Raw genomic sequence first — 17523 nt, forward strand, 5'->3', positions numbered from 1 at the left:
TTTTTTTTAAAATCAGCTCTAAAGGTATGTATTGCTCCCATTGAGTGACTGCCAAGGAGCAAATCAAATATGCCGTATTTTCTGAGACTGATGTTGCAAATGAAAATACGAGCACTTTATTATGTAACATAGTGAAATAAATTATCTATCTATCTATCTATAATAGGAAATATGAAATTTATAGAGTCAACTCTTAATGTCTGAATCTAAGTATGGGTGTACCTCTACTGTTTATACTTTCAATGCAAAAAAAAAGAAGTTATTCCTATTCACAATTTGCAAAACAGAGTGGAAAGCATATATTTCATGGTGAAAAATGTGACCCTAACAAATACTGATCACAATGTAAGATTCTTGGGAATCATTCTAAACGAGTTCCTCAACTGGAAAGCTCACTGTTAATTAATTTCAAAAACTTCATTCATTGAAGTATCTCTTCATCAACTTACAAATAGTTTTAACAAAGAGTCAGTTGCTCAATATATATTACGCTCAAGTAGAATCCAGACTTAGATATGGTGTCTGTCTTTGTGATGGATCTTGCTCAGTAGGAAATGTTTTTATAGCAGAAAAGGGAATTTTGAGTTGCATAGCAGATTGTTCAAACACAGAATCATGCAAGGCACTTTTTGAGGAGTACGGTGTCCTAACTTTTAACATCAGTTTATATTTTTGAACTGTGTATTTATGTGTTCAAAAATTAATCAAATTTTACAACAAATTTAAAATTTCATCAACATGATACTAGAACCAAGAACCATTTTCATTTGCCCTTAGCATGTGTACAGGAATACATTGGTCCAAAGATAGATTCCAGATCATTTAAAAGTATTGAATATTTTTTTTTGTTCAAAAAAATCATCATCTTATTTTTAGAGTATGAGCCTGTATTCTCATTTCCTTTTTTAATTTTTTTTGTATTGACACTTCCTACACAATTTTATTGTCCGACTGGAAATAAAGAATTGTTATTATTATTTCGAAATCTAGAAGTTAAATTGATAATCGAGACTGAGTAAATTATTTTCCCAACCAATTCAACGAATCATGTTTTGTTCAAATCGGTAGAGATAATTCCAAAAAAATTTAAAAAATTGGAAAGAGTCGAAGTGATACAAGCGAGTTGAACATCGGTGGAGGAATATAAAGAAATTTTTAGAGGCAATCCGAGGTTTTGATATTTTTTTTTAATAACCAACTCGACAAGTTCAGAATAGCACTTGACAACTAAAGTGAGGCTTACATTTAGCCATTTTTCATGACATGAAATACTTTATATAAATAGTATCCAAACTTATAAACAATTAACATTAAACAACTGAAAGAAATCAGTTCACTTACCTTTCTTTTCATTCTTCTTGTCTTTTCTTGATCTGTCTGAAATATGCCGTGCCAAGGAAAGTTCATCGCCAAATATGACCATAAGACACTTTGTGCATTCATATTCCGTTACCTTGCTTTTACGACTTTCTGCCATGAGGACATGCCTAGAAACAAAGAGTTTTTTTCCTAAAAAAATGTTTTGATAAACGGATGCTGAGGTTTGTTAACAGACACACTTGCCATGCAGGCCAGGGTTTTCATGTTACGTTGGAAAAGATAAAACTATATTGGTCAAACCAGAAAAACTATGAAAACTTGTTTCAGGGAAAATACTGCAAATATCATAGCTTTTGAAAAACAGACTCGTTCTTTAGGTAACGACAGCTACAAATCAAATTCATTGTATTAAATTTGACCACAAATGGAACACTAGCAATTTTTTTATTGAATTTGAGACTTGGCTCACCTGTTAGGACCTTCTGTGAAGTGTTTATTCCAAGCAACTTCGTCAGTAAATTTAACATTGCAAATTTCACAATAGAACGTATACCGAACCAAAAGCTTTGATAATCCTTGATGACTGCTCAATCTGATGTGTTTTTTCAACATTTCCGAATCTTTCGCCAGGTTCACCTTGCAAGGTTGGCAGCTCAGGATATTTCCGTTTTCTTTGAAAAACTGGAGATGCTCTCTGTATCGGTGCGGAATCCAATCAGCCACATTTTTGCTCTTTTGGTTTTCAACAGATTTCACAATAAGATGTTGGGATTCCTTATTATCTACAAAATAAAAAAATTGTTTCGATAATGAATATTTTTTCACTAAACTATATTCTTCTTTGGAAAGTGTCCTAGAATGTTTGAATAAAAGGTGAATTTGCTCTATTCTCATGACTATCTGTCCCACTATGTATCATATAATAGACAAACTTGAATTCTTTCATTAGTACATCATGTAATATATTTATTATTAATTTGTTAACAATAAAATGAAACATATATTATCAACATAGAATGAGATGACGCCATTTGATGTTACAAGAAACAAGTGGAGATATAAAAGAAAATGTATGAATATTTCTTTTAAAAATTGTGATTGTGGTTGTTCAAATTTCGCGGGTACATACACTCGATTAGCGATTTTTATTTTTTTATGTTGGTACACTCGTCTCGAATATATGTTCACAGCTTTAGCTGTTTAGCATGTTTAGTTTGTTGGTGAGAGACATAAACGTTAGAAGTGTTTTTCGTGTTGGGCGAAAGAATTTACATCAAAATATTCTGTAAAAAATGGAATTGAGTGATCAAAAACCAAAAAGCTTTTCACAGAAAGTCGAGAAGATATAAATGACGACGTCCGCCCTGGACGCTCCAGCAAATCAAAAACCGATGAATATAAGGAGTATTATCTTGAAGTTATGCGCCGTTTGCGAGAAACAATACGAAAAAAAAGTCCGGTATTGTGGAAAAACTATTCATAGCACCTACTCACTCGTCGTTGCTTGTTCGTAATTTTTTAGCCAAAAACAACATCGTAATCATATCTCGGCCACCATATTCACCAGATTTGGCCTCATACGACTTTTTCCTGTTCCCAAGATTGCAGATATTCATGAAAGGACGGCGTTTTGCGACGATTGAGGAAATGAAAACTGAATCGCTGCATATAAGAACAAAATAGAACCTGATGAATAAATAAATATTTTTGAGGAAAATGAAAATTCACTTTTTTTAACATACCTCGTATTGTAAGGTTCCATATGGATGAGTATATATATATATATATATATATATATATATATATATATATATATATATATATATATATATATATATATATATATACGCGAGCTAAGGACTAACGAGGTCTTACCTTTCAACGTGTGATTCCTAACACGGGTTGGACGATAGCAAGTGAAAATCGAGCGTTCAACTTGGGGCTTGAACCATCGACTCACACATCGGCCAATTGACTAAGTGAACACATTACTCTATAAATGTATTAATGCTGACGAAAGTTTTTATATCGAAAAATTTAATACACATTGTAGTGTGGGTTATTTTCAGTTGCTGGTAATCTGTGAACAGGGTAGTTGATATTCCTAGTCATAGTTTCATATTCGTGTGGAATGTAATTCAGAAAAAAAAAATTATTTTTGAAGAACATTAAACGTTCAAAAATATATATTGCATAATTGGTAAATATATTGTTCGATCAGAAGATAGCCCTACATGGTTCACTATATTGATGATAATAATAACAATATTAAATCGATTATTGACCAACAGCATTCACCCATTTACAGGATATAAAGTAAATAATCAGTACAGTATATTAATGAAATGGTAACAGTAACAATGATAACAATAATCCAGCACATAATCCACAAAGACTAAAAGAAACAAATTCTATGCAATAATAATAAATTAATAGTAACAACAACAACAAAACCGTCGACAGCATTTATTTTGTTAATGATTACAATATTCCTATAAAGAGTTCGCCTGTATTCTTATTCACTTTATTTATTTTTCATGTTTCACAATTAGTTATCCCGCAAATAAATAATTGTTAGAAAACAATTGGCTTAATTACAATTTGTGACTTACTTGGTTCACCCATGATCGTTATGGTGTCCCCAGAAATTCACTAGAAATACTTCGAAATCGACGAAACAGTCTCATATCTATTGACAAAGATAATAAATGAAGTATTCACAAAACATTTTTGCTGATTCGACTTGAATGAAGCTAGCGCCGGACGACAGCGCCAGAAGATAGCGCCCGCCCCCCACTCTCGAGTACGATTTACACCATACAAAATGGATTGTTGATTCATGAGGATCGTTAATTTGGCATCCAATGATTGAATTGAAAAGGGGAAATTTTTAGGACAGATCAACTATTTGGAAAGATAGGTTTTGGCTTTCTACTTCTCCATCTTCATGCCAAAAAATGTGTGAATCTTCCAAAGAAAGGAAGAAAACAATTGTTTCAAAAATTCCGTTTTTATGAGTACTTCAAACAGTAAGTAGTATATAGGCGCCATTTGAATCAGTGCATTTTTGGCAACGTTAGCCGTTTTTGCCAGGTCTTGATTTTCATATTTGCCTCCCAGAACCAGTGTTATTTAAAAACAGCTCAAATATTTCATGAAAGGCATCCGGACAAAAATGTAAGTCATGTGTAGGTCCGCGATTTAGTAGCAAAGTTTAGATAAACGGGATCAGTGCAAAATAAAAAAAGGAATGCCCCAAGATTACTGAATGAAGCAACCCAAATTGAGATCCTTAGAAATTTTGCAATGGAGCCTTCTGTCGTATCGAAAGTTTCCGATAAAATTGGAGTGTGTTGCGCTTCGATTCACAATGTTTTACGGGAATATAAACAAAATCATACATTTTCCAAACCGAATACAAATCAGAATCGTCAAACCATTATAAAATCAATAGATGATGCTGATAAACATGCAATCAGGAGGAAAGTGCATGAGTACTTTTTCAGAAATGAAATACCCACGATAGACAAAGTACCCACAGAAATAAATGAAGATGTTTTATTGCCAAGTTTTAAGCGGTCAACATTCCATAAAGTATTGAAACATTTGAATTTTGTATGGAAAAAAAGAAGGCGCAATAGTTTATTATTGGATAGAGAGGAAATTGTGTTATGGAGGAGAGAGTATTTGACCAAAATTGAATATTATAGGGAACAACAGAGAACAATTTATTATATGGATGAAACCTGGGTTAATGCTGGTCATACTACCCCTAAAGTATGGGTCGATGAAACTGTGACCTCATCTAGGAGGGCCTTTCTAGATGGACTATCCACCGGATTAACAAATCCATCAGGTAAACTTATATTTATATTAAGACCTGCCTGAATCTCAGTATATAAAAAGTAACCCTCGTATTCGTTTTATTTACTTACATACCTCTTCATAATTTCAGGTAAAGGAAAAAGGCTTATTATTTGTCACATCGGCAATAAGAATGGATTTGTTGCTGAAGGGCTGTGGTGTTTCGAGTCGAAGAAAACTGGAGATTATCACGAAGAAATGAACGGTGAATCTTTCGAACAGTGGTTTTCCAAAGTTGTACCCCATCTGGAGGATAATGCTGTGATTGTAATGGACAATGCACCTTATCATTCGCGACGGTTAGAGAAGATTCCGACAACGTCTTCAAAGAAGGTTGAAATCCAAAATTGGCTACGATCAAAGAATATTAGCTTTGAAGACTCAATGCTAAGAGTACAGCTACCAAAAATTGTCAAGGAGCGCAAGCTTGAATACCAAAAATATATAGTCGATGAGATGGCAGCAGGCCAAAACAAAATTGTCCTTCGCCTGCCTCCATACCACTGCGAGCTCAATCCCATCGAGTTAATATGGGCGGATGTGAAGAATTTTGTAGCTCAGCATAACACCACGTTCAAATTGGCAGATCTCAAAGTACTTTTTGATGAGGCTTTGAAAAGAGTCACAGCGGAGAAATGGGAGAAGTGTGTTCGACATGTGATATCGGAAGTCGAGACAAAGATGTGGAAGCTTAATAACATAATAAAGGCACAAAACGAGCCACTGATATTCAGATTGGTGAGGATGACACTACTGATGAAGAGACAAATTCATCCAGTTTGATTAATATTCCTTTTGATTTTACATAAAATAAAAATTATTAACAAAGAAATAATTACGTCTCTTTTCATATAATGCTTGGGTGCGCTGTGAAAAATCCAATGAAAATCTTTTTATATTACACATAGTATCTGCATTTTCCCCGTTAAACTGCAAAACTTGTGCATTTCACTCGTTATTATAAAAAAGTTTTCCTAAGTATGATATAGCATTTGCGATCAACAAGATGTTGGTTCTGAATACTACCCTGGCCAATTCTTGGGATTTTCAATATCACGTGCGTTTAGGCGATGATGATCCAAACCGACGAATTGAATTTTGTGAACTCATGACTGAAAGAATTCGCGTTGAACCAAGAATTTTAAAAAATATTTTTTTCAGTGATGAATGTACTTTTATGCTGAATGGTAATGTAAATAAACAAAACTGTCGGTACTGGAGTGATGCGAACCCGCCGAGATTCAGAGAAGGTCACACTCAAATTCCTGAAAAACTGAATGTTTTGGGCAGGAATATTAAGCGATGCTATAATTGGCCCATTGTTCATACCAGGCAATTTAAGTGGCGCCATTTATCTCGATATGCTGGAAAACACCATCGAACCTTTAATTGTGCATGAATTAGAGAACCAAAGGGACGACCAAGGCAACCTAGCTGTAGACGAAGATTTGCTGCGCTTCCAACAAGATGGAGCACCTCCTCACTATGCAGTTCCAGTTAGGCACTGGTTGGATACTAATTATCCGAACAAATGGATTGGAAGGAGAGGTCCCATTGAGTGGCCACCGAGGTCACCAGACTTGGCGCCACCTAACTTTTTTCTGTGGGGTCACCTCAAGTCAGTTGTTTATAAAACTCAACCTGCGTCACTTGGGGAATTGCGAGAAAGAATTACGCAAGCATGTCGCGTCATTACTACAACAACATTTGGTAAAGTTCGTGCAGAATTTGAAAATAGGCTGTATTATTATTTACAAAACAACGGAACCCACGGAACATTTACTTAATTGACATTTTTAATAAATTTGCAGTTCAACAAAAACCTCATTAAATATTCCATCTAAGCCAAAGTTCTTTTTCATGTCAGTTTAGTTCCCCCTAACTATCCTAGAAACGGTTTCAAGCATTTTTCGATATCAGCTTTCGTTCGTGAGATATAGCCCATTGCGCGTTTTAAAATTGACACACTGTATATTTTATCATCACTTTTCCTCATCTGCTTGGTATAATTACCGCCACTACAAGAGACAGATTAAAGTAAAAACGTCAGCCATTTCTGAGAATTTAGTGCCTAATATTTTGGAACTATAGTATAAGACTAAGTGAAAAAGGTGGAAAGAGAAACCTTGTATTTGAACTTGAATTTTCAGTCCCAGTAAACTGTCACTTGTATCCGAATACGGCCTAGCGAAAAATGTTAATAAAGAAATGATACACTGAATTTTCAGTCCTCCAGAATAATGACATCATAGAAAAAAACACTTCCTCTACGTCACATAAATAATCTTTTTCCTCGTAAATTGTCACTAGTCCCCGATTGATACGTATTGAAAGAGGTTGAAAGAAAAACGATCAATTTTTTTATCGGGAGATGTAGATGTTCTTGCTCTCAAAGAGGATGATGTTACCAAGATGTTGGCGGCTGGAACACATCTTGGAACTGCAAATGTGGATTTCCAAATGGAAAACATGGGAAAACATCTTGTTGGGCTATTGTAGCTATAGAACACCCTGACGAAGTGTTCGTCATTTCATTTCGTCCTTATGGACAACGTGCTGTTCTCAAATTTGCCGCACATACTGGAGCTACACCCATAGCAGGAAGAATCACTTCTGGTGCATTCACTAATCAGATTCAAGCCGCATTCATAGAACCTCGTTTATTGATTGTTACTGATCCAGCCTTTGATCATCAGCCTATTACTGAAGCTTCTTATGCCAACATTCCAGGTATTGCTTTGTGCAATACCGATTCTCCTTTGAGATTTGTTGACATTGCCATTCCTGGCAATAACAAGTCTCCACACAGTATTGGTCTTCTCTGGTGGCTATTAGCTCGTCTTCGTCTTCGAGGAACTATTCAACGCGATACCAAGTGGGAGCTTGTAGTCGATCTATTCTTCTACAGAGAACCTGAAGAGGCAGAAAAGGAAGAACAAGCTGCCAAAGAGGCTGCTGCAGCAGTTGTTAAACCCACTAAAATTGTGGCTCCTCTGGATCCACCAGATATTGACTGGAATACCACTGAAACTGTTTGAAGGTGATTGACAATGTTTCGTGATGAATTTCACTAGTTCGGACTTCCATTGTCTATTATATAAAATGATTTGAAATCCCTGAAACAAGTAAAAAAGAATAATTAAAAAGAACAGTTGAAAATAACAATTATATTAAGCAACAATAAACCTGAAATGAAATGATAGTGAAATAACCTACAAGTAAAAATATAATAATTGAATAAATTAAAATTAAAGGAATGCAAAAAGAAAATAATAAAAAATAAAAAAGTGTAGAGATTCCAAGTCACGTTAGTTCACGACGTTTCGATTGTTGAGGAAAGGCCTGAATTTTGCCATTACGCCAACATCTGTGCCCACTTTGGAGATAATTACTGCAGTGGAATCCACCAGTTCCCTCATTGACCAGACCGAGGCAGAAGAGTTCAGATGGAAAATTAGAGAACAGTTGGATCGAGAACCAGTTCCAACATCTAACATCAGCAAGGAAGAACGTAGAGCTCTGAACGGCCTACGTAGAGACAACACCATTAAGATCCTACCTGCAGATAAAGGAAACGCTACTGTGGTAATGGATACCGTTCTCTACGAACAGAATATCGAAGAGGTTCTGCAGAAGGGACGATACACAAAGATCGTACGGGACCCTACTGCATCAATCGAAAGGAAGTTGTACCAGATTTTGAAAAAACACCAAGTCTATTTTTCGGACAAGGAAAGATCATGCCTAACACCGCACCACAGTAAGCCCCCTCACTTGTATGGTCTACCCAAAATCCACAAGAAAGACGTTCCGCTTAGACCGATCATCAGCTCCAGAGATTCGGCTACTCAAAACTTGTCTAGATTTTTACTTCCCTTAATACAACCATTACAAGGGAAAACATCGTCTTTTGTGAAGAATTCAAGACATTTTGTCGAACTACTTGGGTCAATTGAAGTCACACAGGAAGATCAACTAATTAGTTTCGACGTGGAAAGCCTTTACACCAACGTTCCGGTCGAAGAAGCACTCCAAATCATACAGAGAAAGCTATCCGAAGACGGGAACCTGAAAGAGAGAACGAATCTACCTATAGAAGTAATTATGGAATTACTAGGATGCTGTGTACGAAACTGTTATTTCCAACTGAAGGACGAATTCTTTACACAAGATGAGGGACTGCCAATGGGATCGCCACTTTCACCAGTCATAGCCAACATATATATGGAGTGGTTTGAAACTCTGGCCATTGAAGAAGCCCACAAGAAACCTCGAGTCTGGTTGAGATATGTTGACGACACCTTCATAATATGGAACCATGGGAATACTGAACTAGACGCCTTTCTGAAACACATCAACAGCGTGAGACCTTCCATCACTTTCACAATGGAGAAGGAAATATACAATGAATTGCCATTCTTAGACGTTTTGGTGAAGAGGACCGACACTAAGTGGGAAACATCTGTATACCGAAAACCCACTCATACGGGACAGTATCTGAACCACGAATCCAACCACCATCAATCGACAAAAAGAGGAATCATCAAGACTCTATTAGACCGTGCTTTTGGGCTCTGTAATACAAAGGAAGGTCTCGAGAAGGAACTAGACATCATCAAAAATGATCTTCAGCGGAATGGATACTCCAAAGCGATGGTAGAAAAAACTTTGGCTAAAAGACAGCAGGAGCCTCGCAAGGAAGAGAAGCCGTCACAACCAGTGCTTGCACTTCCCTACATCAGAGGATTATCGGAGAGGATAAGAAGAATTGGTTCCAAGTACAACATTAGAACTTGTTTCAGATCCGGTAACACTATCCGTAGCAGCCTCACGAAAACCAGGCCCCCAAACGCGGACTGCGATTCCAAGAATTGCATTTACCGGATACCCTGTGAGTGCGGAAAATCCTATATTGGTGAAACTAAGAGGCCATTGAATGTTCGCATTGCCGAGCACAAGAAGCACACACAGCGAGGAGAAACCAGCAAATCAGGAATAGCAGACCATGTTTGGACCCATCAACACAACATCGAGTGGTCCCAAGCTGAGATCTTGCACAGAGAGGAACATTGGTTCAGGAGAAAATTTAAGGAAGCCGCATACATGTTGTGTATTCAGCCAGACTGATTCCTCCTCTCGGAGGAATCAGTCCAGTCATCACCAGAAGACGATTGTAGATACCAACAATCGAAACGTCGTGAACTAACGTGACTTGGAATCTCTACACTTTTTTATTTTTTATTATTTTCTTTTTGCATTCCTTTAATTTTTATTTATTCAATTATTATATTTTTACTTGTAGGTTATTTCACTATCATTTCATTTCAGGTTTATTGTTGCTTAATATAATTGTTATTTTCAACTATTCTTTTAAATTATTCTTTTTTACTTGTTTCAGGGATTTCAAATCATTTTATATAATAGACAATGGAAGTCCGAACTAGTGAAATTCACCACTGAAACTGCTGACTGGGCAGCCAAGGTCCCACCAGATCCTCCTGTTGTAGCTGGCGCAACCCCTACGTATACAGCTAGCGATACGGACGACTGGGCAGCAGAAGTTCAAGAACAGTGGACAGCTACATATTCTACACAGCAACCCGCTGTTACTACCAACTGGGGAAGTTCCAGTGATTGGCAATAAAATTGTTTTTAAATGATGACGTGTGATACATGATTTGGTACCAATAAAAAAAATCCTAAATTTTCAGCTACTAAAATAATGTAGTCATAGAAAAAAACACCCCCACCACATCAGATGAATATTTTTTCCTTTTCAGACTGTCACTTGTTCCCAAATACGAATCAGTGAAAAATGTTAGGAAATAATGGCGTCATAAAAAAACACCCACGCTACGCCAGAAGAAAAATGTTTTCTTTGTGAACTGTCACCCCGGAATACGACCAAGTGGAAAATGATCTCAGAGAAATGATGAACGGTACATTCATTTTATTTTGAGAAAGAAATACCGGCCCTCGGCCTAGAAATAAGACCAAAATATCTGTCCACTAATAGGCAGAAATAAATTGTGAAAGACTTGAAGGAATTAAATTTCGGCTAGAAAAAACGAAAAAGAAAGATGTTTTTCCGTTAACCAGCTGTCGCACCCCTACGAACGACAACCCTTAGAAGTGGAAATTTGTGCGAGCTAAGGATTAACGAGGACTTACCTTTTTCCGTATGATTCCTAACACGGGTTGGATGATAGCAAGTGAAAATCGATCGTTCAGCCTGCGGTTTGAACTACCGACTCACAGATCGGTCGATTGAGTGAGTAACTAAAGCACCCCCGTCGAACCGACCGACTGCAATGAATCATTCCAGAAAACTTGACAGTACCAACCAGTACGTGAAGAAAAGCGGATATCATTAAGTGGTTTAGACAAAACCATTTGATGAAAGTAAGGTTAAAAAAATTATTGTCTAGTTTCACGGAATGTGTAGTCAACAAGAAAAATTGTTAATATGCGTCTGCCCTCTCATCATTGTAAACTCAATCCCATCGAACTCGTTTTAGACTAGGAGCCAGTGGAAGATTTTATATTATGAATACTCGCGACCGTCAGCTGTCTTTTCTATACAGTACAACTAGCCAGATTCTTATCTTATCTTACTTTTCCACAAGATTCAATACCATTCTCGTGTGTATTAATTTATTTATACACACGATAAAATTATCGTGGGTCAAAACAAATACAGGGTGTTCCTTAAACACATGCTAATATTTAAGGAGGTAATTCTTAGACCCATTTTAAGAAAAAAACTTCCTATGGTCGTATGTCCTAAACGCCTTAACTTTTGAGATATAGGGTGGCAAAGTTTTCAAAAATAATCAGTTTTTTAATAATAACTGAGATAATTTTATAGACATCTTTGGCATATTTGGTACATGCCTCAAGGCGCATTTTCTGATGTACACAAATTAGTATTTTTTCAAACAGTGGCATCCCTACGGGTTTCGCATTGAATATTTTTGGGAAAAAAGTACTACGCCAATGCTTTCTTTTCAAAATAAAATCATTTTTAAAATCCTCATTTATTTTTGAGAAAATTTTATCTCCTGGTATTTCTTTGTCCGACGCATGAGTTTCACTCAAAAAAATAAAAATCGACAGAAAGCAAATTAAGAAATTAGATCAATTCTAAAATGAATGAGAATCTGAAAATTGCTTCATAACGCATTACCAATTCCCTAATAATATTTGAAAATATAATATGCAAAAAAATTAATTTTTCACAAAAACGAGTTTTATTTTATTTTGTGACAGTAAGTCTAAACGAATAGCACAAATTTGTTAATTAGTAATAATACCAAAACTGATTATAAAAATTGTTGGAAGTGGCCACCTGCACTTAGTATGCATGCTTCCGCCCTTCTACGCATGGAATTACGCACCCGTTCAAATATTCCCGGCGTATTTCGTATAGTTTCACACGAGGCAACTATTCGCTCTCTTAGATCTTCTAAAGAATTAACGGGAGTTTTATACACAAGAGTTTTAAGGTGACCCCATAAAAAAAATCTAAACTGTTGAGATCGGGGGATCTTGCTGGCCATTGCTGAGGTCCTCCGCGACCTATTCAACGATTAGGATAAACTGTATTTAAATGGTTTCGGACAATTACACTGAAATGAGCAGGGGCGCCATCGTGCATGTACCATATTCGATTCCTTAACGCAAGTGGCACATCTTCCAATAACCCAGGTAAGTCTTCTTCGAGAAAGTGTAAATAAGAACGACCATCAAGGTGTCCTGGTAGAAAAAATTGGCCTATTAGATGATCACCTATAATTCCTGCCCATACATTAACCGAAAATTGGTGTTGGAAATGGGTTTCGGTTATTGCATGGGGATTTTCTTCAGCCCACACATGATTGTTATGGAAATTTTGAATGGCATTCCGAGAAAAATTTGCTCCGTCTGTGAACAAAATTTGTGTCTCAAACTGCGAATTTAGTGCAATACTTTGTAGATATCACTGACTGAAGTTCACACGCAGTCGAAAATCTCTGGGGAGTAATGCCTGCACTCTTGAAATATGGTATGGGTATAACAAAAAATCAACCAAAATACGCCAAACAATTTGATGACAAATATCTAGAGTTCTAGCGATCTTCCTCGTACTCGTCTCAGGATGTTCCTCAATTTCTTGCAGCACCGCTTCGTCATTTCAGGAGTTCTTACTACACGAGGTCTACCTTCCGAAGTCCCTTTCTTGAAACTACCAGTTTCCCCAAGTCGACGATGAATATTTGAAAAGGTTCGGCTATCTAGTAAGGCACGATTAGGATATCTTTCCTGATAAATGCGCCTGGCTTCTGTTGCATTACCATCGGCAAGGCCATATACGTAATGCATTTGCGCCATTTCCGCATTCGTATAATTTACCATATTTACTGATATTCAGAAAAACAGCGGACTACCAAAATAACTTCAATAACACTTCAAAATCAATCAAAACGCGCTGTGACAGTTTTTAACACCAACACCTCACTTTAAACCAACATCACTATTAGCTACTCACGTTTGTACATACAGAGAATTCGTTTTTTATTGCTATGGTGGGTACGCTGTTTTTTCTGCTTTTAATCTTTAAAAGAAATCACATATCGACAAACTCCATATTTCCAAGAGGTGCAGTAAATAAATTCTGCTACACGTCATTTATTCCAGGATAACTAAATTTATGTTTTCAAAAATTATTAAGCGGTGCTGCGTTATGACGTAATTTTAATTGAGAATAGTGCATCTGACAACAAACAAATACCTTTTAGATCCTCAATTATTTTGCAACAAATCTGATCTCTTAGTTTGCTTTCAGTCGATGCACGATACCGCATCAGATTTTTAAGGAATTTATCCTTAAGTAAAGCGATTTTTAATTTTTGAGCGAAAACCATGCGTCGGACAAAGAAAACCCAGCAAATCAAATGTGCTCAAAAATGTATGGAGATTTTAAAAATAATTTTTAATTCAAGATAAAGCAGTGGCGTAGTATTTTTTTTCGCCAAAAATATACATTTCAAAACTCGTACGTACGCCACTGGCAGAGAAAATTAGGAAAATTGTACATCAGAAAATGCGCCTTGAGGCATGGAACATATGTACCAAATATGCCAGAGATGTCTACAAAATTATCTCAGTTATTATTAAAAAACTGATTATTTTTGAAAACTTTGCCACCCTGTATCTCAAAAGTTAAGGCGTTCAGGAAATACGTCCATAGGACGTTTTTTCCTTAAAATGGGTCTAAGAATTACCTCCTTAAATATTAGCATGTGTTTAAGGAACACCCTGTATAATAGTACTGGAAATAGAGCTCGCTCGCTTTTTTTTGATGACCACATTAATATTCTCTACTTTCTTATGAAACTAATTCATCCATTAGTTCTAGGAAAACCTATTCAGATGGCGCTATTTTACAAAAATCTCTGTTCTTAGCATAGTATCTGGAGAAGGTAATGTTAATCCACAATATGGATGCAATGTAGAAAGGGCTTCTGTATCTATAGAGTAGGGAAGGTGAGTGTAGGCCCACAGCACTAAGGCCATATGTGACCCGTTGTACATCCTTCCGAGGAGGTGTCCTCCTAGGTCATCGTCCATCCTGTCCTTTCCAGGAAGGTGGACAGGTATCTGGAAGACGTCTTCTTTATATCAGCAGGTGTAGGCCAAGACTCGCCGAACACACACTGTTTAATTGACGATAACTCCAGACATTTCTTCGGCGCCAGCTTCCTAGGGTCGCTGAGGGTGATCCTGGCAAGATTGCATTCTTTAATTTCATTCCATCTCTTTAGGGATTGAGCATGGGTGTGTCATCAAGCCGTAGGTGCCACTGGGTCCTAAAATTCTTATTCCGGCCGCTTCCTTGGCTAAAGAGTCGGCAATACGATTACCTTTACTCCTGTCGTGCCCTTTAATCCACCTCAGGATAATGTTATTATCTACCGAGACTTATGTTTAGCTTCAATCTGTATAAATGAAGAGAATAACTTGAGAAACGTGATTTTCTCCCGGATAAAATTTTATAAGAGGATTGTTAACACACTCTAGTAAATAATGAAAAAATCAGCTAGCTGTAAGTCAAGGGAAAAGTCGTCATTTGATAAGATTCAGTTGGTGATAGATGCTGGTGCGTTACACCTTTTGAGGTACCAACTGACAAACTTTCCACAGAGATTCAGCAAGCTGACATTAATTTTCATTGACAGTAGCATATAAACTATCACCAGGTACATTTTTAGTTCCGAGGAAATCATTGAAAATATAAATTTTTGACCGAATTTGTACCTGGCTCCCAGACCATTTGTACTCAAGTAAAGGATTTCGTTGCAAGAAGAAACAAGACATTCGAAATGGTAGATGTCAAAATACTCTTCATGGAGTCCGTGAAAAATTTTGATTCTGAAAAATTACGAAAATATATTTAACGTAACTTTAAAGAAGAGGACAATATTATGTTGAGAAAATTGTAGACTCTTCAATCATAACATTCGACGAAGCTTCATTAGAGTTTTATCTGATGATAAACACACCATAATTTTTGTTTATACCTCATATCTTATCGAATAAGCATAACTATTTATTATTGTGTAAATATTTTACATTAAAATGGCATAACAATATTGATTGGTAGCCGATTGACGACCGTCATGTGAAACGGTGGTTCAAGATAAAAAATAGGGTGGACCTGGTAAAGTATTATAATCCAGCCTATACCTACTGTGCAAATCATAACAAAATCACAAAACTTTGTTGGAGCACTCTTGTCAGAGTTTTGCATTCATAATGAACATTTACTACTCTTTGTATTAGGAAACAAAAACAGAAGTATCGATATTTTGTTGTTACACTACTACAGAAGGCTGTTTTTACCAACGAAAGATGTTACCAACAAATAGTTCAATCGAGAGACCCTATTTCTTACCATTCACACCAGAGATACTTCTTTTCCTTACTTTTCTGAGGACTTCAACACCAAGTGCATCATCGGATGCAGAACCCCAATATTCTTCGTCTTCAAAATCAGTTGTAGTTTCCAGTCCTATTTTATCTATAGCATATGTGTATCCAGAAAATACCCCACTTTTCATGATGACATCCTCCAAATTTCCAGAGTCCTTTTCTTCTTCAATTGTTTCGATTTCTCCATCGCGATTTTGTTCGTTACCTCTAATCAATCCACCTGAGAAACTGTCAACTCGGTTTTTGTGCCAATATTTTGAAGTTCGTAAACATTCCTCGTGGTGTTTTTCTAAAGCTAGGTTTTTTTTTGTGATCGTGTCGACTTTTTCAACCAAGAGGTTTTTATTTTCCAATAGAACTTGGTATTTATCCTCTTTTTCTCGTATAATCCCTATCAAAAGCTGTATATCAACTTTCAAGCTTTCGATGACATCTTTGCAGATCACTTTAATATAGTATGGGAGTATGACCTTACTGTCATTTTCAGGACAAACAAATTGTACGCGGTAATTCAATTCACAACACACAATTCGATTTTTATCTAATTTCATAAATTTTGTCATTCGTTCCAAGCAACTGAAGTGAAAAATGTTTCCACAGATAACGCACATCGCAACTTTGACACCTTTTTCCGCACAACATTTAAAAGACATTTCTGAGGCTTCTTTACATAGCTCTCCATTGCCGGCCATCTTGTAAAATACTGACACAATAAAACTTTTTTTTGCCACGGTAAAAAACGCAAATCAGATTTGCCAGTATGGCAGTGTTGCAAATAATCCAATAGAATGATAATTCAAATCACCATCCGAAAGACAAACCTGCATTGTTCAATATAACCTGATTTTAGCAATCGAGGTCTATTTAAAAAAAAATCTGTTTTTCCGTTAATCAGCTGTCGCCCCCATACGAACGACAACTCTCAGAAGTTGAGAACCTTGTGCGAGCTGAGGACTAACGAGGTCTTACCTTTAAACGTGTGATTCCTAACACGGTTGCAGAATCATTCCAGCTTCAACCAGATAAATTCTCTCGAGAAAAATATCTGGTCGAGGCGGGAATCGAACTCACGGCCTTCCGATCGTGAGTCGGGCGCACTACCACCGCGGCCATTTCCAAAGTTAAATTCCGCGGCCAAAGTTGAAAAAAAAATGAAGCAAATTTTCATTTTTCTCAAAAAATATTAATTTTTTCATCATCTTCTATTTTGTTCCCTCCAAATTAGTCCCCCTAAGATATAATACTGTACCAGCGTGTTTTCCAATGCTCAAAGCAGTTCTGATTTGCACTTTTTGGTATGTTCTTTGGCACTCTGGGTCTCCTCAATCTTGGGAACAGGAGAAAGTCGTAGGGTGCCAAATCTGGGAA

The 17523-nt window shown here is 36.5% G+C and overlaps 1 protein-coding gene and 1 pseudogene across 4 annotated transcripts in view; one reads left to right on the top strand and one right to left on the bottom strand.

The window, feature by feature from the left end:
* LOC111506675 (terminal uridylyltransferase Tailor) overlaps positions 1–17523 on the bottom strand; it is a 28562-nt gene that overhangs the window by 5867 nt on the left and 5172 nt on the right. The window contains exons 1-3 of one of the 4 annotated variants that reach the window (XM_023161820.2): positions 16118–16866; positions 1790–2102; positions 1342–1487 (exon numbers count right to left, since the gene is read on the bottom strand). In XM_023161820.2, the coding sequence (XP_023017588.2) occupies positions 1342–1487; positions 1790–2102; positions 16118–16847 (1189 nt within the window). In that variant the 5' untranslated portion in view covers positions 16848–16866. Of the gene's footprint in view, positions 1–1341; positions 1488–1789; positions 2103–3932; positions 4088–16117; positions 16867–17523 lie in introns of those variants that run through there. The other 3 variants (XM_074182605.1, XM_023161821.2, XM_023161819.2) reach the window with 3 other exon arrangements.
* Positions 7543–8380, top strand: LOC111506676 (small ribosomal subunit protein uS2-like; annotated as a pseudogene).

This window comes from Leptinotarsa decemlineata, unplaced genomic scaffold, assembly GCF_025532065.1.
Source record: "Leptinotarsa decemlineata unplaced genomic scaffold, Ldec_3_MD MMD2_tig00026328_RagTag_RagTag, whole genome shotgun sequence".
NCBI classification, from domain to species: domain Eukaryota; kingdom Metazoa; phylum Arthropoda; class Insecta; order Coleoptera; family Chrysomelidae; genus Leptinotarsa; species Leptinotarsa decemlineata.